This window comes from Denticeps clupeoides, unplaced genomic scaffold (assembly GCF_900700375.1).
Source record: "Denticeps clupeoides unplaced genomic scaffold, fDenClu1.1, whole genome shotgun sequence".
In the NCBI taxonomy this organism is placed as follows: domain Eukaryota; kingdom Metazoa; phylum Chordata; class Actinopteri; order Clupeiformes; family Denticipitidae; genus Denticeps; species Denticeps clupeoides.
This window is the reverse complement of record NW_021630115.1, coordinates 77,154-99,647: the sequence shown is the minus strand read 5'-3', so window position 1 is coordinate 99,647 and position 22,494 is coordinate 77,154. Positions and strand designations below refer to the sequence as shown.

Below are 22,494 nucleotides of genomic sequence, written 5' to 3'. Positions count from 1 at the left end.
GCACCCACAATAACCAGGAAGAACGTTCCCCTTAAAAGATTTTAATGGGGAAGATCTTAGTGGGTTTTTTGCATTGTGTTGTTCTGTGTTGTCACACTGTGTGCTGTGTGTGAGGCAACCTTGAGTTTAATATTTCAGTAAGTTAATGAATTATTATGAAAGGTTTTGTCTTGTCCTGCATTGTTCCGTCGCTCCGTCATCCTGTATGCAGCCTGGTCTGACGATAAAACAGCTGTACGGTTAAATATTCCCGTAATGACTACAAATGTAACCGTTTTAAACTGTAAACCCACCACATTGGATCCCATTATCATCATTCTTTTTCTGTTTTGTGTGTGTGTGGGTGTGAGTGTGTGCTCACTACAGTGGTGATTACAATTGGGGCTTGTCAGCACAGGTCCTCATTCATGTCGGCAGGCAATTGCTTGATTGGCTGAGTCCTTGATGCCGGAGCTCATATTGGGCTTTTTCACTCTGAGTGTGTGTGAGTGTGTGTGTGTGTGTGTGTGGTCGTGATTTCTTCAAAGTAGGTTTGCTTCTGACCGCTCGGGTCTGTCAGTTCTAATGGAGTCTCCACACCCTCTCATCTCTCCACTTTCTTACCCTCCTCTCCTGGCCTGTTCGTAGCTCCGCCCCCCCCCCCTCTCTCTCTCCGCCGCTGGCCCGGCGCCCGCTCTTCCGCTAACCCTCGTGTTCGCAAATCACTTCTTCCCGTGTCAGCAGGTAAATTGTTTTGTCCTCCCCATTCCCAGCTTTCATTACCTTGTGTAAATTAAGCGATATGTCGTCCACCGGTGCGAGCCACCGCGCCCCGGCGCGCCCACGCCAAAATCATGCGATTTGGCATAATAAATGAAGACAAACTGGTTGGCAGCACTGCTCCCTCGCCATGCTGACTGGCCTTCATTATCTGCTTAACTTGCCGGAGAAAATGACTTAACCCTGACCCGGCGCCGGAGCCCCGCCCCCCTGCCGCCGCCGCCGCCACTCACTCTCGATAAAAGGCTTTTTTTTTTTACGGCAGGCCCGACAATTTATATTACGTCAAAGGGGGACGCTTCTCTCTGTCACTTTTCCAATCTGCCACAGCTCCCGGCGCACACGTCGTTAAACCCGCCGTCCCTGCCGGCCTCCGATGGTCCATCCACGCCGGCCATGGCGCTCTTTTGTTCGGCTTCCTGGCGAGTGTGTGTGTGTGTGTGTGGGGGGGGGGGTTCGGTACCGAATCAGGTACTTGATGAAACGGCGCCGGCCCGGCGAGGAATAATAAAAACAGACACTGTGCATTACGGGCCGTGCGAGGCGGTGAATAAGAGAGGGAGAGAGAGAGAGAGAGACTCCCTCCTCCATTCCCTGTCCTCCGCCATGGCTGACAGATTGTAGTTATCTCCCCCAACGCCGATAAATGGACGGCGGTGGATGGCTGGGGCGAAAGTGTCCCGCGGGCCGCCGCTGAGCCGGGGCGCGGGTTGAGCCCTCGGCGTCTGGAATGGACACGAGGCTTCCCAGCAGATCCTATTCCCAGGAGAGAAATGGGAAATGGGGAAATGAAGCTGAGGCTGGGCTGATCGGGGGAAATAATCAGTCTGAGGCTGGATGGGTCCAGGCAGGAGACCAAGGGATGATCAGAAGAAACCAGGAGCTACCTCCACCAGTGACACCAACACTCCATTCCTCTGCGATATTAGAAGGTGCATCAAGAACTTTTTTTTAGGAATCATTTAAGATCGGATTAATGATTTTCTGGTCTTTCTTCCATTTACCAGACACCCTTATCCAGGGCGCCTTACAATCAGTTGTTAGAGGGACCGTCCCCCTGGAGACACTCAGGATTAAATGTCTTCTGGTTACCCGACAGTGGCTATTGGAGACCACAAGAGGGCGATGTGAAATCTAGGAGGCTCCATCTAGTGGTGCGTCCTTATTAAACACAGAGTTGAGTTGAGAGTTTCTTCATTTTACTGGAATGTTCAACATACCATAATCTCATAAACGGCGAATGCGCTATAACGCGCGGTTACAAGAGATCGTAGATTTTTACTCTGTGTAAAAACGCACACATGAAGACCATGTGGTGTTGGAGAAGAGAATAGAGTGTGTAGAAAAAACTCTTTCTCCCTCCACACAGAGCACTGTATTTAACCACTCCAATTTGATGTTACCTGGCAGAAAGAGGCATGGCACAACAGAGGTTAGAAATGAACAGTTTCTAATTTATTAACACCGGTAAATAATTATTGTAGTTACATGTGAATATTGAATGTAAAAAGGTACCAAGGTTATAGAGAAAGTAAACATGAGAAGAAAGAGTAAAGAGGGAGAAGAGAAAGAGAAGGGAAGATAAAAGTCCCAGAAGCCTTCCGGCTTCTGAGGGAAAAAACCCCCTGAGCAAGATAGCTCAGAGGTCCCTTTTCCACATGTGTGCAGACATTTATACCCCTGGCCTACAGGAAGTTGTCACTGGCCTACAGGAAGTTGTCACTGGCCTACAGGAAGTTGTCACTGGCCTACAGGAAGTTGTCACTGACCAATCAGAACCTGTTGTTTCTGATGTCACGCCCCCGGTGCCTCCCATTTGGTGAAGACAAAGAGGGTGGGCGGTCCTGACGGCTGATACTTCGCACGTTGATGTCGGACAAAGGCATGTAAAAACCGGGGTGTCGAATCTTCACCCTCAACCATCGACACAGGAATGTTACACTTCCCCCTGCAGACATCTGTTATGCAATGCAAAAACAGGCTCCTGCGATGTCCATTCTTACAGACGGCCGGTTGATCCCCTGGGGCACTCGAGTATTCAGGGTCCATGGGGATCACAATTGGGTCATGATTGTGTATCTGCTTGCTTCCTGGTCAGTCGGGAATTCAAATGTAGCCGATAGTTGTGGTTCTGTGTCCTTTGTGATCCTCAGGCATCTGAGGTCACCCTTGTAGGGAAACCTGTCTTCTTGGCATAGATCAAACACAGCAGCATACATAGAATATTCAACTGGATCCAGGGCTTTTCACACTTGGTTGGGTTCTTTGTCTGGAGTGTGATGAGGTTTGCATACAGATTGTGCATGTAGAAAAACAGTGTTCATCGTACATTAAAACCAAACCAGGAAAACAAATGACAACAATGATCAGATACTGTAATGCAAAAAACATGTAAATATAGTGGGAGGCTTAAAATGATATCAGGGAATTCATAACTCTGCGAATTTGCATCGGCTTATCAAGTCTAATCAACAACAGTGGCTGGGAAAATAAATACAAATAAATAAATAAAAAAGTCCCGCTTGTTGCCATGTGATTGGAGAATTACACCTTTATTAGGGAATTCATAACTCTGCGGATTTGCACCGGCTAACGAAGTTCAATCAACAACAGTGGCCGGAAAAATAAACACAAATAAATAAAAAAGTCCCGCTTGTTGCCATGTGATTGGAGAATTACACCTTTATTAGGGAATTCATAACTCTGCGAATTTGCATCGGCTTAACGAAGTTCAATCAACAACAGTGGCCGGAAAAATAAACACAAATAAAATCCCGCTTGTTGCCATGTGATTAGAGAATTACACCTTTATCACTAAAAGCTATTATTTGAGATTATGGCATTGTTGAGGTGTTCAGAGAGAGAAACAGTTTCACATAAATTTAAATTCTGATCCTAAACATGTTGATCATACTGAACATGAATTTAAAATAAAAACATTTAAGTTTAACAGTGCAATTTCCAATCCCTGATCAGTTATTATCAAATTGTTCACCGTGGGACATGGTTTATGATGTTCAATGTAATACCAGTAATCTAAAATGTCACAAATCCTGGTTAACAGTTTGGTTTGTGGGTTCATCTATTGTGCCAGCCATATCTACATGCCACATTGTAAGTGATACAGTAATTAGTCTATGTTCATTTTATACCTTGTCGGAGTGGATCTGGATTTAGAAATGCCTCGGTTTCTACGGTCCCGGGCTTTTAGGATATGTAGATCCTTTTTATTTAAATTAAAGCACATAGATTCTATTCTTCCCTATGCAGTAAAATTCAGATAAAAGAGACTTACGGTCACAGATCCACATCCGAGCAAAGGTATCACGTCGGGGTCACCATTTGTAAAAACGCACACATGAAGACCATGTGGTGTTGGAGAAGAGAATAGAGTGTGTAGAAAAAACTCTTTCTCCCTCCACACAGAGCACTGTATTTAACCACTCCAATTTGATGTTACCTGGCAGAAAGAGGCATGGCACAACAGAGGTTAGAAATGAACAGTTTCTAATTTATTAACACCGGTAAATAATTATTGTAGTTACATGTGAATATTGAATGTAAAAAGGTACCAAGGTTATAGAGAAAGTAAACATGAGAAGAAAGAGTAAAGAGGGAGAAGAGAAAGAGAAGGGAAGATAAAAGTCCCAGAAGCCTTCCGGCTTCTGAGGGAAAAAACCCCCTGAGCAAGATAGCTCAGAGGTCCCTTTTCCACATGTGTGCAGACATTTATACCCCTGGCCTACAGGAAGTTGTCACTGGCCTACAGGAAGTTGTCACTGGCCTACAGGAAGTTGTCACTGGCCTACAGGAAGTTGTCACTGACCAATCAGAACCTGTTGTTTCTGATGTCACGCCCCCGGTGCCTCCCATTTGGTGAAGACAAAGAGGGTGGGCGGTCCTGACGGCTGATACTTCGCACGTTGATGTCGGACAAAGGCATGTAAAAACCGGGGTGTCGAATCTTCACCCTCAACCATCGACACAGGAATGTTACACTTCCCCCTGCAGACATCTGTTATGCAATGCAAAAACAGGCTCCTGCGATGTCCATTCTTACATCTGCGTTTTCATAAAGACACATGAAGCCCCCCAGCACCAACGCCCCGATTCCGAACAGACACGTCAGGCCACCTTCGCCGAAACAAACCTGACATCAACAAACTCCTCACCAGACCAGACGTCTCCAGGCTGCTGCGCGTCTTCACCACCCGCACGCCTGGGAGCCGAGGGACTGTGTCCTCTGAATCCAAACCGTGGACCGCATTCCAGCTTTACGTGGTTCTCCGTAGGGAACGGCGTGACGGACGAGCCGCGTTCTTTACAGTACGGGAAGTTTGGCAAGGTCGCCGGAGGGGCAGCGGGCCGCAACGCGAATACGGCCGCTTGTCGGGCGGGTCACGCCGCGCCGGCTCCATAAGCGATCATTATTACCATGCAAACAGACAGATCTATTTAACGCGGCGCGCTTTATCGCGCGGCCCTCGTTCCGCGGCGCCGGGCCCTGAAAGGCGGGCCTTCGGGGGGCCGATAAAGGCGGCTCGGGGCTGACGTCTTCTTACGAGACGATAGCGGGGCCGAGCCGGATGGGATGGAGCAGTCAGCGGCCGTCCCCAGCGACACCCTGCCGGGGGTAGATAGCTCTCGCCGACTTCATTCATTACTCCGGCCGACCGGCTTTTTTGTTCCCGCTCTTCTCTTCTCTTGATGAGAATCTCAAAATTACCTTTTTTTTTTTTTTTGGTTACTGTTAGCGAAATCAATTATTGTTCCTGTGCTGGGGCCTAATTAAATGGTAGAAAGAACGGAGTCGAGGCTTTCCTCAGATAACGTTCTTTTTCTACCCTGGGCTAGAACGCGGCCGGGGAGTTTATACGATTCATGTCACATCGTGATAGCGGGGAGGTCACCACAGGCAACTACGGGGAACACAGGGAACGTCCCAATCCAAAAACTCTGATCTGTGCTCATCGTAATGATCAGAAACCCTCTTCGTTACGTCAGTGTGACACCAAGTGGGCAGAGTTTGCCCACATTAGTTTCCGCCGTGTGCTCCGGTTTCCTCCCACTATACACTAAATTGGTCGTACGTATGAGTGTGTGAGTGAATGGTGAGTTTGCCCTGTCCTGCACACAATATCCTGGGATTATCTGATTAGTACCAATGATGGGTACCAGTACTAGTGATTCTGAGGCCATAGATACGGTACGTAAGGTGAACAAATCTTAAAAGTGGTGTGAAGAAGTGTTTGCCCCCTCTGTGATTTCCTTCTTGTCAGGATGGCTGGACATGCGAGGAAGGAGGACGCATACGCATGACGTCATGAGAGGCAGTGGTGGCCTAGCGGTTAAGGATGCGGCCCCGTAATCAGAAGGTTGCCGGTTCGAATCCCGATCCGCCAAGGTGCCACTGAGCAGGGCGCCCCGGGCACCTGTCCACTGCTCACCAAGGGTGACGGTTAAATACAGAGGACACATTTCACCGTGACACTGTGTGCTGTGCTGCAGTGTTTCACAATGACAATCACGTCCCTGTCACTTGAGACAGGGGATTTATTACTTGACCACAGGAGAGCGAACAGAACCGAACTTTATATACAGGCGAGAAGAACCAGGAAACATAATAACACGGGACCAACAGCAAACTCCGGTCCGAGCCCCATCGTTTTTCAGATCATAAATAAAATGATCTATTTGTCAAAGACAACACAAGTAAACGCAAATTGTGTTTAAGTGACGGATCATTTTATAATAAAGTAAGTAAGAAGCGATCGCCCCCCCCCTAAACCTTATAACTGGTTGGGCCGACCTTACTAGCAACAACTGCAATCAGCCACATTGGAGGTTCGTTTTCGAGCTTTAAGGTCACGGCACAGCACCTCGATTGAACTCAGGTCAGGACATAGACTAGGCTGTGGGGGGTAGTAGCCTAGCGGGTAACACACTCGCCTATGGACCAGAAGACCCAGGTTCAAACCCCACTTACTACCATCGTGTCCCTGAGCAAGACACTTAACCCTGAGTGTCTCCAGGGGGGACTGTCCCTGTAACTACTGATTGTAAGTCGCTCTGGATAAGGGCGTCTGGTAAATGCTGGAAATGTAAATGGTATGATGTTCTTTTTCTGCAATGGGACACACACCTTCCAAAGATTTTAACTTCTGTCTCGTCAGTCCACAGAGAATTTTCCCAAAATTCTTCAAGATGTTTTCTCGGCAAATTGAGACGGGCCTTAATGTTCCTGGTTTTCGTCACTGCACTCTGCCATGCAGGCCATTTTTGCCCAGCCTCTTTCTTATGGTGGAGTTCTGTACTTAACAAAAAAAGGTGAAATAAGTGAAAACATGTTTTATGTTCTAGTTTCTTGGCTCTGATTACTGCTTTGCACACTCTTGGCATTCTCTCCATGAGCTTCAAGAGGTCGTCACCTGAAATGCTTCTCCAACAGTCTTGAAGGAGTTCCCAGAGGTGTTTAGCACTTGTTGGTCCAGCTCACCCCAAACCATCTGGACTGGGTTCAGGTCCGGTGACTGTGGAGGCCAGGTCTCCACTTTTTGTTAAGTACAGAACTCCACATGTGTTCATGCCTTCAGTGAGAATCTACCAACGTAAATGGTCATGAAGATAAAGAACACACGTTGAATGAGAATGTGTCCATATTTTGACCAACTGTTATAACACCGGGAGAATCCTGGATTGTGTTGGATGATATTTAACTGATGAATTTTATGCTCTGTTCATGAATGTCATCTGGACGGGAACGTGAAGGTGGGCTGTAACTCCGCGTGGAGCCGTACCCTTTACACGGAAGACCAGCCTGTGTGTTTCCTAATGATTCACACGCCTCCCATTCATAAAACAAGTTGAAGCTCCTCAATTTACGGCTCCGGCTGAAAAACGGCCGCATCTCTGCAGAGCGAATCCCGCACTTCCCAGCACATCAAGTCTCGGAGAAGTAATGACACGAAGCAGAAATTAGAAATTAGTGGCGTGCGCGCCAGAGTGGGTATTAAGAGCTTCCGCGGCCCGGCCCGGCCCCGATAAACCAGCAGCAGCGGTGGCTTCTGGGAAGTTAATTAGGGGCGGTGAAAGGGAGCTGTTCCTGAGACACTGGCGCTTAATGAAGCTCTGGAGTTCCTTTTTTTTTTTTTTTTGTCATTATTATTATTATTTTAAGTAAGGCCCGTCCCCGGACGCCTCGGCTCGCCTTGAACAATGAGGGCCCAGGGGTCCCAGCGTCCCCCTGCGGCCCCGGCGCCAGGAGGCCCCCGAGGCTGGCTTCTGAGGGAGCCCGGGACGCTGCTGAAATGTGGAGGGGACAGATAAGGTGGCGGTGCCACAGCGAGACCCTCTGCCACCGGCCCGCAGGGAAATGTGCTGCTATTAGGAGGAAGATGAGGAAGATTAGCCGCTTTTGTGCTCAGTTCCTCCTCGTCCTCCCTTTCTCCCACCGCTTTTCTTTCTTTTATTGGGATGCTGCTGCTGGAAAATTTAAAGTGAATTTAAACAAAAAAAAAAAAAAAAGTAAATTTTTCCAAGTTGACCGTAAACTTTGACTTGATTTCTTTGTTTTTTCTGTGTTCAGTTACCGGAATTTTCTGGAATAACGAGGCTCAGCGAAAAACGCAGTGATCACTTGCAAAGCCATCGTGTGGAACAAAGGTTCTGTCCTCCAGTCTCGATGGACATCACGGAACTGCTAGCAGCCTAGTAGACGCTCGCCTATGAACCAGAAGACCCAGGTTCGAACCGCACGTACTACCATCGTGTCCCTGAGAAGGACACATAACCGTGAGTGTCTCCAGGGGGGGAATGTCCCTGTAACTACTGACTGTAAGTCACTCTGGATAAGGGCGTCTGGTAAATGCCGCAAATGTAAACATGGGGTCTGCAGGTACCGCAGGATTCGAACCTGCGGCCTTCTGGTAACCAACCAACAAAACCTCCATTATACTGACAAGGGGGTGGAGCCAGATGACGGACGCGTGATAATTTTTTAATAATCTTAATAACTGCAGGTCGGCTGCACGCCGGGTGGTTAGAAAGATTTTAAAATTGAAATCGTGACCGTGGCCCCGCCCCCCCGCTCGGTCCCGGTCCCGAGCGCCGGAAGTTGGCCGCGCGGCGGGCGGAAGTGCGTAGCCGTGTGTCCGACGGCGACGGCGACGGCGACGTGAAGGCGCAGCGGCCGCGGCGGGTGAGTTTTCGGAGCCGCAGCGCGGCCGCGGCGGGTTCCGCGGTTCGCGGTCCGAACGATTGTCGTGTAGGAGCCGAACCGGAAGCGCGTCAGCGCGGCTTTTAAATGAAGGTCGCGGCCGACGCGCGCTGCCTGTTTACCGCGTCGCCGCCGTGTTTATTATGACGGGGACGCGCGCGGCGTGGGGGACAGCGTGGGGGACGGCGCCGTTACGTAACGTCGGTGCAACGCCGTGCCTCAATGTTTTGGTCTTTCGCGGCGGTGACGTCACGCCAACGTGCCGCCGGGGTGGGCGGGGCATCAGAAACACCCATCACTACTGTCACCTCTGGTCAGATTACGAATTATGACAACTGTAAACACCAAGCACGACCAAGCTGATAGAGAGAGAGAGTACGGCGCCGCCACCGCAATGTTTTATTTTCAAGAAAATATTCATATTATTTAACAGCATTTCTTCATCAACGTTTTAGTTTTATTCATATTTGTGCTTTTACCGCTGTTGATGGTGTGATGGTGAAACACTGCAGCGCAGCACACAGTGACGTGGTGAAACGTGTCCTCTGTATTTAACCGTCACCCCCAGTGACAGTGGGCACCGTGACAGGCCCCCGGGGAGCAGCGTGTGGGGACGGGACCTCAGCGGCACCTTCTGATTACGGGGGCCTCTTGCTCACCCGCTAGTATTTAGTATTTGGTGACGGCCGGAGACGTTGGCGTATTTTTGACCGCTTTTCTCTCCGGGCAGCCGGGGCGCGATGGAGGAGCTGGTGCAGGACCTGGTCTCGGCGCTGGACCAGACGTCCGAGCAGGCCAATCTGGAGGAGCTGTGGCGAGAGATGATGCTGAGCCCCCTGCAGCAGCGCCGGCAGGTCCGGCGCCGGCGCGGCCGAAAGCGGCGCTGCGGCTCCGCCCCCCACGCCGCGGAGCACGTCCGGCCCTGCCTGAGCGAGGCGTCGGAGTCCAGCCCCGACGAGCCGGCCGGGAGGGACGGCTACCGCCGGCGCGCCGCCTTTTCCGGCACCTTCAGCGACTCGGACGACGTGGGCGTGGCCTCCGCCGCCCGTCCGTCCTTCAGGACCCGGCAGCACTCCTGGCCCGAATCCGACTCGTTCACGGAAAACGCGCCGGGCCGGCCGCTGCGCCGGCGCCGGAAGGTCAAGCGCGTGACCTCGGACGCGGTGACGGTCAGTCTGCGGCAGAAGCTGCGCGTCTCTGCCGTGCAGCGTGGGGATCATCTTCACCCCCACCACCGTCTCCTTCACCACCACCACCACCAGCGCTCGTCCCACAAGCAGCGCCTGTCCCGGCTGAAGAAGACGTCCGGGGGCTGGGGGGACGCGGGCGGGGCCCCTGGAGTCTCCGGGACCAGGATGCTGCGCGAGGAGTGCTGGAAGGACCGGGTCCTGCGGCGGGCGACGGAGAAGCAGGAGGCCTCTGACGAGAACATGTCCGAGTGGTAACGCTTCTGAATATTCAACCGCAGTAAATTACCCCGTTATCCATAGGAACGTCGCTCACCATGTTTCACCGCCACGACTACGTGACCTCGGTTCTGGGATCATTCTGACAATATTCACATTAAAACGGGCCATGTTGTTACTCTATTTTACTTTACTTCTTTACTTTACTTCTTTATTTTATTTTACCTTACTTTGCTTTACTTTACTTCGTTACTTTACTTCATTTTACTTCTTTACTTTATTTTATTTTATTTTACTTTTATTCAAACCGACTTACAAGAGGACACCAGCAATTCTCATTCGGTTTCTATAGATTTTGAGGTACAAAACCGAGAGCCCCGATAATAGAACATGCAGGGAATTGTTACATTTACATTTACGGCATTTACCAGACGTCCTTATTCAGAGTGACTTACAGTCAGTAGTTACAGGGACAGTCCCCCCCCCGGAGACACTCAGGGTTAAGTGTCTTGCTCAGGGACATGATGGTAGTAAGTGGGATTTGAACCTGGGTCTTCTGGTTCACAGGCGAGTGTGTTACCCACTAGGCTACTAGCACCCCATCCCAACTGTTAAGAACTAGACGAGGTTTTTATTCTTGTGTGTGTGTGTGTGTGTGTGTGTGTGGGGGTGTTAGATTTGTCAGTTCCTTCTTAAAGGTGGTATTAGTCTCGGCTAGTCGAATGGAGCAGGACGAGTTGTCCCACCAGCCAGGGACAACGAAGGAGAACAGACTCGATTGGGACCGGAGACCCCGTGAAGAGGGGATTTCCAGTCTGGTTTGACCGTATGACTGTTGACCTCTCGCTCGTGACTGGGATACGTGCAACGCGGTCCATCGTGGCGCGGCCTCAGAAAGAACGTCCCGCCGTTCGTAATCTGAATATCATCTCGGACCGATAGTGCCGATGGAGCCGGGTTAATACAGCGACAGGACGAAGCCGCCGCACGTACAACGCGCGTTGCCGGGCTTGATTGGCATAACGAAGCGCTCCTCCGTGGCGTACGGCTGATTCTGGGGGTGTGTCGGCGTCGCCGTGTGGCTTTAGCCTCGCGTTGTAAAAGTCAGGGGCGTAAGTACCGCCTGACAGAGGCCATTAACCAAGGCGGCATTTAAAATGATATACACGCCGCGCCGTAATCTCTTTGTCAATATTAAATGCGGCCGCATCTCGACGTGAATCACGCCCGTGCCCGGCCGGCCCATCGGACTGGTATTAAAAATTAACGATATTACACACCTGCAGTCGTCCCGCTTAGGCGCCCCTGTTGCCGTGGTAATCAGCCGGTAGAGATCTTTGATGCTTGTTGCCTCCGGGCGGCGGGGAAGCTCATTACGTTGTGCTTGAGAAATATTGTTACAAATAAGGCGCTCCGAGCCGAATCGATGGCCGGGGAAATGAAGTCGAGCTCCACTTCGGGTAATTAACCCCCCCCACCCGTGCCAGTGACATTGTCCCCATGAACGAAGGAACTTTCTGGAACGTTCCGGGCCTGGAACCCGCCAGATGGTGCTACGTTTCTGGAGTGGCCATGTCATAAATATTCAGTTTGAGGGTAAAGGTTGCAGTGACAACGTCATTTAAATCTGTCAGAATAATAAAGTTATACATGAAAAAGAACCAATATAAAGTTTGATCATCGTGAGACAAAATATCTTCATCCACGGACCTTTATGACGTGACGGAAATTATGTTAAATGCTGGTCATTTGATGCCAATATATTTTGTTATGATATATTTCGTGTAAAATCAAGACTAAATATGGATTATGATTGAACTAAAATGTCCTTGTTTAATCACGTTATTATTAGTTTGCATTATTTCAGTTTCTTGTGACCCCACAGATGACGCCGTTTTTCTCAATTCATGTTCGCAGGAAGTTTTCTGTACAGACTAAAATAGTCATGGATAATTCTGACTAAAATAAGACTAAAATCGACTTAAACGTGACGTGACTAAGACTAATAAAATCTACAGCTTGACGTGAAGACTCGACTAAAACTAAAATTAAGGCAGGCCATCGAGAACAAGTGTAGATGCCAATCATCCCATGCAAATGCATGCAAATCATCGTGGTCACATGGTACCCACATGGTGCCTCTCACCCAATGGAATATTCCCAATAGCCCAGACACATTACTGGAGAGTAAAAATTCCACCACGCTGTATATTTCTGCCGGTGTCTTTGTTCAATGCGCACCAGTGTTTAACATTTACAGCATTTACCAGACGTCCTTATCCAGAGCCACTTACAATCAGTAGTGACAGGGACAGTCTCCCCCTGGAACAACATATGGTTAAGTGTCTTGCTCAGGGACACAATGGTAAGTGGGATTCGAACCCGGGTCTTCTGGTGTTACTGGAAGGTGTTACCCACTAGGCTACTACCACCCCATAAAGCAGCTGAGCGGCGGAGTTACCGGCCCACCGCTTCCCCTCCGACGCCGCAGCCGATGGTCCCGTTATCTGCCCGGCGCGCCTATAAGGCCAGCCGCGGGGCGTCGTCCGGGGCGACCAGTAATGGGGTGACAGAGGGCTTTACATCTTCTGCTTTAATTTGTGCTGACCCGGCGCGGCCCCTCAGCGGTGCTTGTTTTCTTACTTTATGGAAGAATCAATACGGCTCCTGACAGAAAACAGCTCCAGAGCAGAAATAAACGGGGGGGGGGGGCGCCGTGGCGCCGTCCATCATTTCTCACTTACACTTACACCGCCGCGCAGCGCCCCCGCTGCCGTAACCATCCTTTTACTCATTTACATTTTTCGCTCGGCGAACGGTTTTTCACTTTTGGGATTCTGAGGTTTTCATTGCGCTGAAAAAAAAAAAAAAAAAAAAGTGCAAAAATGAATTCTCCGCGATTTAAGTGTTGCATCCGAGCAAAGTTGGCGCGTCATTTACACACGTTCCATGCCTGTGTGCTTACTTGGTCGGAGTTTTGCTGGGAGCCTCCGCCCACGTTGGTCTGGATTTTGAATATTCGCCTGATAATGGTGTTAATGGCCCCCCTATTGCGGTCGGTATCAAGCTCAGTTTTTACTGGTCACTTAATGCAGGTTCGGAGCTCTGATCTCCTCTGACCTTTTGTTCCAGTCTCTGTGTGAACATAGAGATGATTTGATGTTTATATATTTAATTTTATTATATATATATATATATATATATATATATATATATATATATATATATATATATATATATATATATTTTTTTTTTTTTTTTTTTTTTTTTTTTTTTTTTTTTTTTTTAACGTTTGGTGTGATTTGTTGACGCTGGACAGGACCTCTCCTCCAGCTGCCATCTCCGCGGAACATCTGAAACCACACAACCCCTCCCCTCCGCTTCTCCCGGTCCCACGGCGTCAACCTTCTGAAAGGCCGCAGCCTGAAGGTCGCGGCTCGTGCCCTGAAGAAATGGCCACGCGGCCGAGCCGGGCTCCAGCTGGGCTCCGCATCCTTCATTAGGCCCGGGTCCGCTGGCAGGGAGGCCACCTGGTGCCCGTCCTGTCCCGAGCAGCGGTGGCTCTCGTCACCTGTGGGTACGCGCCGGGCGCGGGGGACCCCCCGCCCTCGGATTCGGGGGGGACTGTGCGAAGAGTTGCGGCAGGCGAGCGTATTCCAAAAGTTTCGTTGCGGCGAAATCTCCGAGACTAATCCAATTACGCCTGCCCAGGGAGTCTGGAATAACCTTTTAATCGGGCGCGGATTTGGGACGCCGGGGCCTGTTATCGGCGCCTTTCTTCTGAAAGTGGGAACGAGCTCCCGGCCCGGCCCCGCGGCTCCCGGGAGCGCCGGATTATTTCCTAATGATTAGTCTTTGTCTCAGAAGTGTGTTTTTGGCCTCGCCCCTCCAGAGTGTTTGTAGACAATGAGGCGGCGTTGCCGAACAGATTAGCTCGGCCGAGTGGAGAGGGCGAGCGGGCGAGCGAGAAGAAAGGCGCTCGGCCTGCTGGGAGAAGCGCGGCTTGCTTTGGTTTGCCTGAACATAGCCTGTGGTCGCGGTGTAATTGAATGCCACCGTGGTGGTGGTGGAGACGCAGAGACTAAAGGTGACTTACTTTGGTCAAGGTCGATGGTGGGAGAAGGTCAGTAAAGGTGACCTTCTCAGACAGGACCACCCAGTATAATATTGACAGTGGAGCCAGGTCTCGAACGGTGGAACGATGGAGGAAACTCCTTTACAATTACAGCATTTACCAGACGTCCTCATCCAGAGCGACTTACAATCAGTCCCCCCTGGAGACACTCAGGGTTAAGTGTCTTGCTCAGGGACACAGTGGTAGTAGGTGGGGTTTGAACCTGGGTCTTCTGGTTCATAGGCGCTAGGCTACTGCCACTCCTTTAGTCCTCAGTAGGGGCGTTGAAATGAATCTCATAACCGATGCGTCGCCATGCAGACGTGATGCAGTGCAGAACATAATCAATTATTTCTTAATGATGTTGGCTGGTAGAACAGTTCTAGTTAAAAAGCAGCGCCTGTGGCATCCTGACCTGTTCCTGGAGACGTTCTCCATTAGTACTTGTTAGGGGCCAGTTTGGTCGGAGAACCAGACCCAACCCACTTCAGTCCGTGGAGGGTATTTCGGAGTGTGTGAGTGAGTGACTGAGAACCATAGCTGGAGATGTTCTCCACTCCTACATACTCCATTAATACTTGTTATGGGGCCAGTTTGGTTGGAGAACCAGACCCAACCCACTTCAGTCCGTGGAGGGTATTTCGGCGTGTGTGGTACCGCCAGGTTTCTCATGACGGAGAACCGTAGCTGGAGATGTTCTCCACTCCTACATTCTCCATTAATACTTGTTATGGGGCCAGTTTGGTTGGAGAACCAGACCCAACCCACTTCAGTCCGTGGAGGGTATTTCGGCGTGTGTGGTACTGCCAGGTTTCTCATGACGGAGAACCGTAGCTGGAGATGTTCTCTTCTCCTACATTCTCTATTAGTCCTTGTTAGGGGGCCAGTTTGGTTGGAGAACCAGACCCAACCCACTGCAGTCTGTGGAGGGTATTTCGGCGTGTGTGGTACCGCCAGGTTTCTCATGACGGAGAACCGTAGCTGGAGATGTTCTCCACTCCTACATACTCCATTAATACTTGTTATGGGGCCAGTTTGGTTGGAGAACCAGACCCAACCCACTTTTCGGAGCCAGGTTTCTCATGATTGAGAACCGTAGCTGGAGATGTTCTGTCTGAACAGAATTGGTCGTGAGACCCTCACATCCAAGGACCGTCGGCGCTCCTGTAACTTCTCCAGAACAAGGTCACCTGAGACATCGAGAGCGGCGTTCCCGCACACGCCGAGAAAAATCGAGTCTTCAATAATGCATGGCATTAATTAGGCAGCACTTAATGGAAACAGTTTCATATTGGCAGAGGGACTCTCCCGGCGACATCGCATTACGCCTCTAATACGGTTTAATAGTTAATGTCCGGCTCCAATTAATTGTTTATACTGTACCTATTATTCTTTTTCAAACGGCGTTTACGTGCGGGGAACTTCAGAGAAACTTCGCACGTAGACCTGTGGCGAAGGCGCGTTTGATTAACGCCATTTTCATTTCATATCGTTCGCGGTTTTTATTTTATTTACTGAATGAGCAGAAATAGGCAAAAAAAAAAAAAAAACACTCTCGCCTATGAACCAGAAGACCCGGGTTCAAACCCCACTTACTACCATCATGTCCCTGAGCAAGACACTTAACCCTGAGTGTCTCCAGGGGGGACTGTCCCTGTAACTACTGATTGTAAGTCGCTCTGGATAAGGACGTCTGGTAAATGCTGTAAATGTAAAGTGTAAATGGATGGATATTACGGTATTATAATACGGTTCTGCTTTTTTAATCCTCGCACTTTTTTTACCGGTCTTGAACCGGTCCACGGTGCTTCGTTACATCCGTCTCGTTAACGAATCGGACCTTCTCCGTGCCGTGGGTTGGCGAAAGTGTAAAAAAACGGCGTAATTGCGTCTTGCCCTTGCTGGATGCTCGCAGGAGCTCAGAACGTTCTGGATGCACGACCTCCCGTCCAGAAGTGGTGGGGCGGCTGGGGAGCGGGTGAGGAGGTGTGGTGCCCCCGCCCCGTCCCCCGGGACCCCCCGCCCCCCCCCACACATCTGTTTCCTTGGGTCGTACGAGTCCGAGAGACGTTTGGCACGCCATCTGGCAGGAGAGCGTGGCACCGCGGGCCGGTCGGCGCCCGTCCCGCGTCAGCAGCCTTGCATCGGCGCCCATCCTGACTCCGCAAACTCCGCCGTCCAAGGTCAGCGGCCGTCCAAGGTTTCTACGGCCCCGCCCTCTGGTCCCGGCATTTATTCCCAGGCCGGGGCTCTCCCCTCATTCCTGGGGGGGGTCGCGCCGAGGCCTGGCGCCGGAGACAGATGCACGGGCCGCTCGGACCAGATGCCGGCCCGTCCTCGGGCCTCGTCCACGCCCGGCGGAAAGGGAGGGAAAGTCTGCCGCGTCCCCGGCGTCCTCGGCCAGAAGATTAGATTGGAGCCGACAGCGGCGGATATTGAATTAGATCGCGCACGTCGCTCAGCACGTCCCCCGTCCCCTCCGTTCGCCTTCGTCTTTTCTGTCGTTCCTCGATCTCGGACCGCGCATTAATGTCCCGGCGCTTGGGACATTGACCCCGACCCCCGACCCCTTGACCCCCCCCTGAAATGCGCGTCTGTGTTGTTGCAGCGAGACCAGCAGCGTGTGCAGCAGCGACCCCGGACTCTTCACCAACGACGAGGGACGGCAAGGTAACCAGGACACGCGTCTCCCGCACACGTTAACACCGCCGGGGTAAAAAGGGGCGGCGGTGACGTCACGCCGGCTCGCCGGGCGCCCAGGCGGCGCTAATAAGAGGTTGTCGTGTCGCGCTAATGAGCGCCGACGGCTCCGCTAATCTGATTAGCCGCGATTTAACAGTTGTCACTACACCTTGACTGTGAGCGGCATGGCCCCGGCGTCCCGGTGACTGACAGGTCTGCGGGGATCAGCGGGGGACCGGGTCCAGTCGATGGAAGGACGTGTCCTGCTTAATTAATCCGAGGCCCCGATCACACGGACACACTAATCCCATAGATCGGAAAACCTACTGATGTGCCGGACCTGTTTACCGTAGCACCGGGGCTATAAAACCCAAGTTGTGTACTGGTGTTTAGAACGTTGAGAACGTCACGTGCTCCGTTGCGTGCCGGTCGCAGGTGACGATGAACAGAGCGACTGGTTTGTGGAGGGAGAGTGCGGGCCGGCCGTCGGCCTCCAGAACCTCCTACCGGGCCGCGACCCGGACGCCCCGCCCCGGCCGGACGGACCGGACAGAGAGAAGCAGCGCCTGCCCACGTTCCTCCAGCCCGCCAGGCCCGGTCCGAGGGGTGAGTCCGTCCCGCGTCCACGAGAAACCACCATAACCGTCATTCTGCCTCTGATTTTTATGGTACAAATGACAACTTTGTTTCTTTAGTCCGCATACGTGACGCCAAAACCGCTGCAGCAGTGGATTGCGGGACGCTGCGTCATGTGACAGGTTGCCACGCCCGCCTGAACCGGCTGCCGGGCGTGGCTGCGCGCTGCATTCGGAAGGGCAGGAGGAGGCTCCCTGGCAAGGTGAACTTTGACCTTTTGCGCCGGCAGAGCGGCAGAATGCAGAGCTTGCGTGTTGACCTCTCGACGCTTTCAGGACACCGGCGCGGCGGTGCCTGCCGACAGGACGAGGCGGTTCCAGGACTCTTACCAGAAGACGTAAGGCCGCCGCCATTCCGTCACGTGATGAGGGGATGAGGGGAAAAAGCGTTTTTGATTTGTGGAAAGTGCCCGTTTTTCATTGTCCCGCCTTGCCTTTCCCGCCGCAGCTGTTGGCTTCCTCCCGTCGGCAAGCGGGGCCGCAGCCAGGTACTCGTCCATCTTCACGTTCTCCTTGTTACGTAGGCGAGGTGATCATGGTGCTTCACCGGCTCGGCGTCAGTTTTGTTTTTTAGTTTTTCTTCCCTCTTTCAGTTCAGCCCTCTGTGTCCTCTGGCCGTCTACCCTGTGGACGTGGTTCCAGATGGGTCCTGCCGACGGTGTTCGTCTTCGGCATGCAGAAGCAGGCAGGGACACTTTTCTCTTCTTTCTCTCACGTCCATTCGCTCCTGTCTAAAGGAAGTCGGTGCGTCCGTAGTCAAGATAAAAGCACAGATCCAGACTGCATTGCTGCATTTGTACTGCATTTCAAACGAAACCGCATGTCCCCGTCTTCCCCCCGGACCAGTTTAAACATGCACTTGTCCGGTCACCTGAAATGTCCGGTTTTGCGTTTTATTTAGTTTTTTTAGGTACGTCCACGTGTATCCGCATCTGAAATGCAAGTTGAATCATTTACATTTACAGCATTTATCAGACGCCCTTATCCAGAGTGACTTACAATCAGTAGTTACAGGGACAGTCCCCCTGGAGCAACTTAGGGTTAAGTGTCTTGCTCAGGGACACAACAGTAGTACGTGGGACTCGAACCCGGGTCTTCTGGTTCATAGGCGAGTGTGTTACCCACTAGGCTATTACCACCCACGTGGAACGTGGGTCAGTTACCGTCGACGGAGGTATATGTCCCCGCGTTTTTGCAGATTCGTTCAGTGAAGTGATTGTCACATGTGATACACAGCAGCACAGCACACGGTGCACACGGTGAAATTTGTCCTCTGCATTTAACCCATCACCCTGAGTGAGCAGTGGGCAGCCATGACAGGCGCCCGGGGAGCAGTGTGTGGGGACGGTGCTTTGCTCAGTGGCACCTCAGTGGCACCTTGGCGGGTCGGGATTCGAACCGGCAACCTTCTGATTACGGGGCCGCTTCCTTAACCGCTAGGCCCCCCCCCCCTTCACACGTTGCCAAGACACCAGCCTCGCCACTCGCGGATGCTCGTCTTCTTCGTCTGATCCGTAAAAGCAGCTTCAATCTCCTCTAGAATTCACTTCCATGCGGGATTCTCGCAAAAATGACTTCTGTAAGATTTCTGCCGGCGCACGTGCGTCCGTTTATTTATTTTAACATTAATCAGAAGAAATCAGGACGGGACAAATGGCAGCCGCCTCGTCACCTTGTCACCCTGTCACCTCGACACAAGGGGAATGAATATTGCCCTAATTCCAGCCGTTTGTCAGAAGCCCGCCTCTAACAGACTGAGATGAAGCCGATTATTCGAGGTATCAAAAGATTTTGTTCGTGTCCCCGGGGGGTCTCGGCAATCTCAATATATTGACCGGCCATTTTTTTTTTTTTTAACCCCGTGCCCCCACGGTGAGCGGCAGGAGCGGCGCTCACTTGCACATCAAGCGTGTAGCGGGCGCGGCGAGAGCGCGGGACGTCTCCCGGGAGGTCCCAGCTCGAGCCGCACCGGCCGGGACGTTAGATGTTCCGCGCAGGTCAGCAGCGAGTAAGGACGCGAGCGCGCGCGGGTACGCCACCTCCGTCAGATCCCTCTCGGAGGCGGAGCCGGGCCGGTCACATTCGCCCCTGGTCTGCGTCCCACTTCAGGGGCTTATCTACCCTGCATCCCTAATTTTCCCGCGTCTCTGGGGCCGTTTCAGAGGGGGGCGCCGTAGAGCGCTGCATCCATGAAGGGGCCGCCGTTTCAGGACGTCCTCTTTCTTCTTCCACCTGAAAGGTTCCGTCAGATTGCTGTTTAAAGTGCTGTGAATACTAATTTCTGGCTATTAAAAGGCCCTTGTCTCCCCGCCTCGCTCTCATTTGAATGACGGACCCCGGGGACGGCCTCTTAATTCCTTTGTAGGGGAATTCAAGACCCTCTTTTTCTTCACAACGAATAAATCATACTCGCAAATGAACAACGGGACGGGAGGGACGGGCGTGTGCCGTGTGTTCCGCTGGACGCCTGGAATCAGGCCCTGGAGGGGACAGAATTCATACAGTGTACCAGAAAATCTCACTTGTCCACCAGCCGGCAAAGGTGTGGACCCCGGCCCGTCCCCCAGTGTCCCAGGACGGCCTCAAGTGTGCGTGACCATTATATAACTTTAAATAATAAACGTACCAAAACTGGGAAGTAATACTGAAACTAAAGTGAAATTAATGACGTTATGTTGCTTTTTATCTGTTTATTTTATTTTATTCCGCCGTGGCGATGACCTTTGACCTTCTCCGCCACCATTTTTCCGCAGTAACTGGTGATATGTGAACACAACTACGTCACCTCAGTAATCGGCCCGGACAATAAAACGATTGAATCCACGTTCTGTATGAAATGGTGCCGCGCCGAGTGGCCGGTGCGGCGGAGTCTTTCTCGCCAGCGGCAACATCCGCAGTACGCCTTATTAATATTAATACGCCGCCTATCACTCACTCTGTTTCGGCGCCGGCGGTCGGTTTAAGTTATTTATGGCCGTAATGCCGCGCAAATAAGCCTGATAACGCCGAGCGGCTGGCCGCGTTGCGATGCAGCGGCGCGTCCCGCCCGCGCCGGACCCCCCGTCCCCGCGCCGCACCGCTTCATCTATCGACTTTAGTTATTTCTAAATGACACCCCCCAGCCCCGGCTGATAAATCATAGCAGCAGGCCACGCCCACGTCCCCGCGCGCCGCTTTCATCGGCAGATCTCGGTGTCAGCGGTTAGTATATTGGTGTGAGTGGCCTATTGATTATTGATTTGCGGCCATTGATTGGGCTCCCAGGGGCCCGTAATCCTTTCTGATTCATTTGAATGCCCCTATTCATCCTGAGATCCTCGGGGCCTTCGCCGAACCGGGGGTCCTAATGAAAATAGATGGAGCCTTCGGCGGCGGGCCGGGTGCCACGCACGCGCCGACTTATGCTGTTTAATTGATCCATCTGCTTTCGGGAGCGGCCTCCCGAATTGCAGTTGACCCCCTGTGACATCATTGCCAACGTCCCGCCCCCGAGCTGTGTTTTTACGCCCTTCCCGGTGCCTGGCGCAGCCCTTCTAGAACTTTCCCAGTAGACATCGCCCCGGATTGACTGACTGACTGAACCCGGAACTGTAACTATTAAAGCTGCTAGTGTCGCGGCTGGGGTCTAAAATGCAATATTTCGCCCGCAATAAAACACCGACGAAAACGGCGCAAACGGAACCTTCACACCACCTTGAAATAGACCAGCAATTAAACCCTGCAGACGCGCACACACACACACACACACGCGGCGTGCTGTAGGATACGGAGAATAAAGTGAGAGTGAAGACGTCCAGAGCCGCCCGTCCCCTGTGACGGGCCCGGCGAGGCTCTAACCCTTTTTTACCTTTAATACCGGCGGGGGCGGGTGGAATAATGTGGTGTTTAAGCGGCGATCGATTTTGGAATTAAAAAGTTAGTTTGCAAAGATTTACTGTGGGGAGTTCAATGCCTGAGCTCTTTATCAGCGCCGCAAATGGCTGGTTATGTGCTGTCCGACAGCGCTGCGATTGAGCGATCGATAGGCGCATGATTTACTAACTGGGCTACAGCTAATCAATAAGTATAAAAGTAAATGAAATATGCATTACGCCGCGTTTTATTAGCAGGGGGAGAAGAATGGCCCGGCCGTTCGTTTTTATGCCTATTGATTATACAGCAGAAGAGACTTTACTCAAACCGCAGACGCCAACCAGCCGCCACCCACTCCGGCCCCGCCCCTTTCGCGGGGGTTCCACGCGCAGGCCAGAAAAACCGAATGAAATAGTCCAGAATGAGGTCAAACCTACAGACTCCTCCCCCTGGATGCCAGAAATAATTTCACACCAACAAACAGGGTGACTAGTCATTTCAGAAACGCACTTGATGTGATGGTCTGTCTGGTCGGTGACCAGAGAACACGCTTCATTCACAGAAATGTTACATAATTCACTTATTGTTGTATTATTATATTATATATGTATTATAGGTACATAATAAGGCTGTTTTACATGTACCTTTAAAGTTCATATAGGAAACGTTGATTTTCGGTGTGTTAGAACAGCCAATATATACAGTATTCATATCCATGTTTCACTCGTTGTGATATTGTGCTTAAATCATTTAAGTTAATTTTTTCCTCATTAATGTACACACAGCACACGGTGCACACAGTGAAATTTGTCCTCTGCATTTAACCATCAC

General features: G+C 51.4%; 1 protein-coding gene across 2 annotated transcripts in view; it reads left to right on the top strand.

The window, feature by feature from the left end:
* The first annotated feature begins 8,864 nt into the window (after nt 1-8,864).
* The window catches only part of LOC114783770 (G patch domain-containing protein 2-like), a 20,920-nt gene continuing 7,290 nt past the window's right edge, over nt 8,865-22,494 (top strand). Inside the window, exons 1-8 of one of the 2 annotated variants that reach the window (XM_028969264.1) lie at nt 8,865-8,956; nt 9,705-10,415; nt 17,103-17,164; nt 17,612-17,782; nt 17,872-18,014; nt 18,088-18,149; nt 18,260-18,299; nt 18,405-18,496. In XM_028969264.1, coding sequence (XP_028825097.1) covers nt 9,715-10,415; nt 17,103-17,164; nt 17,612-17,782; nt 17,872-18,014; nt 18,088-18,149; nt 18,260-18,299; nt 18,405-18,496 — 1,271 coding nt within the window. In that variant the 5' untranslated portion in view covers nt 8,865-8,956; nt 9,705-9,714. The remainder of the gene's footprint in view (nt 8,957-9,704; nt 10,416-17,102; nt 17,165-17,611; nt 17,783-17,871; nt 18,015-18,087; nt 18,150-18,259; nt 18,300-18,404; nt 18,497-22,494) is intronic. The other variant, XM_028969265.1, reaches the window with a different exon arrangement.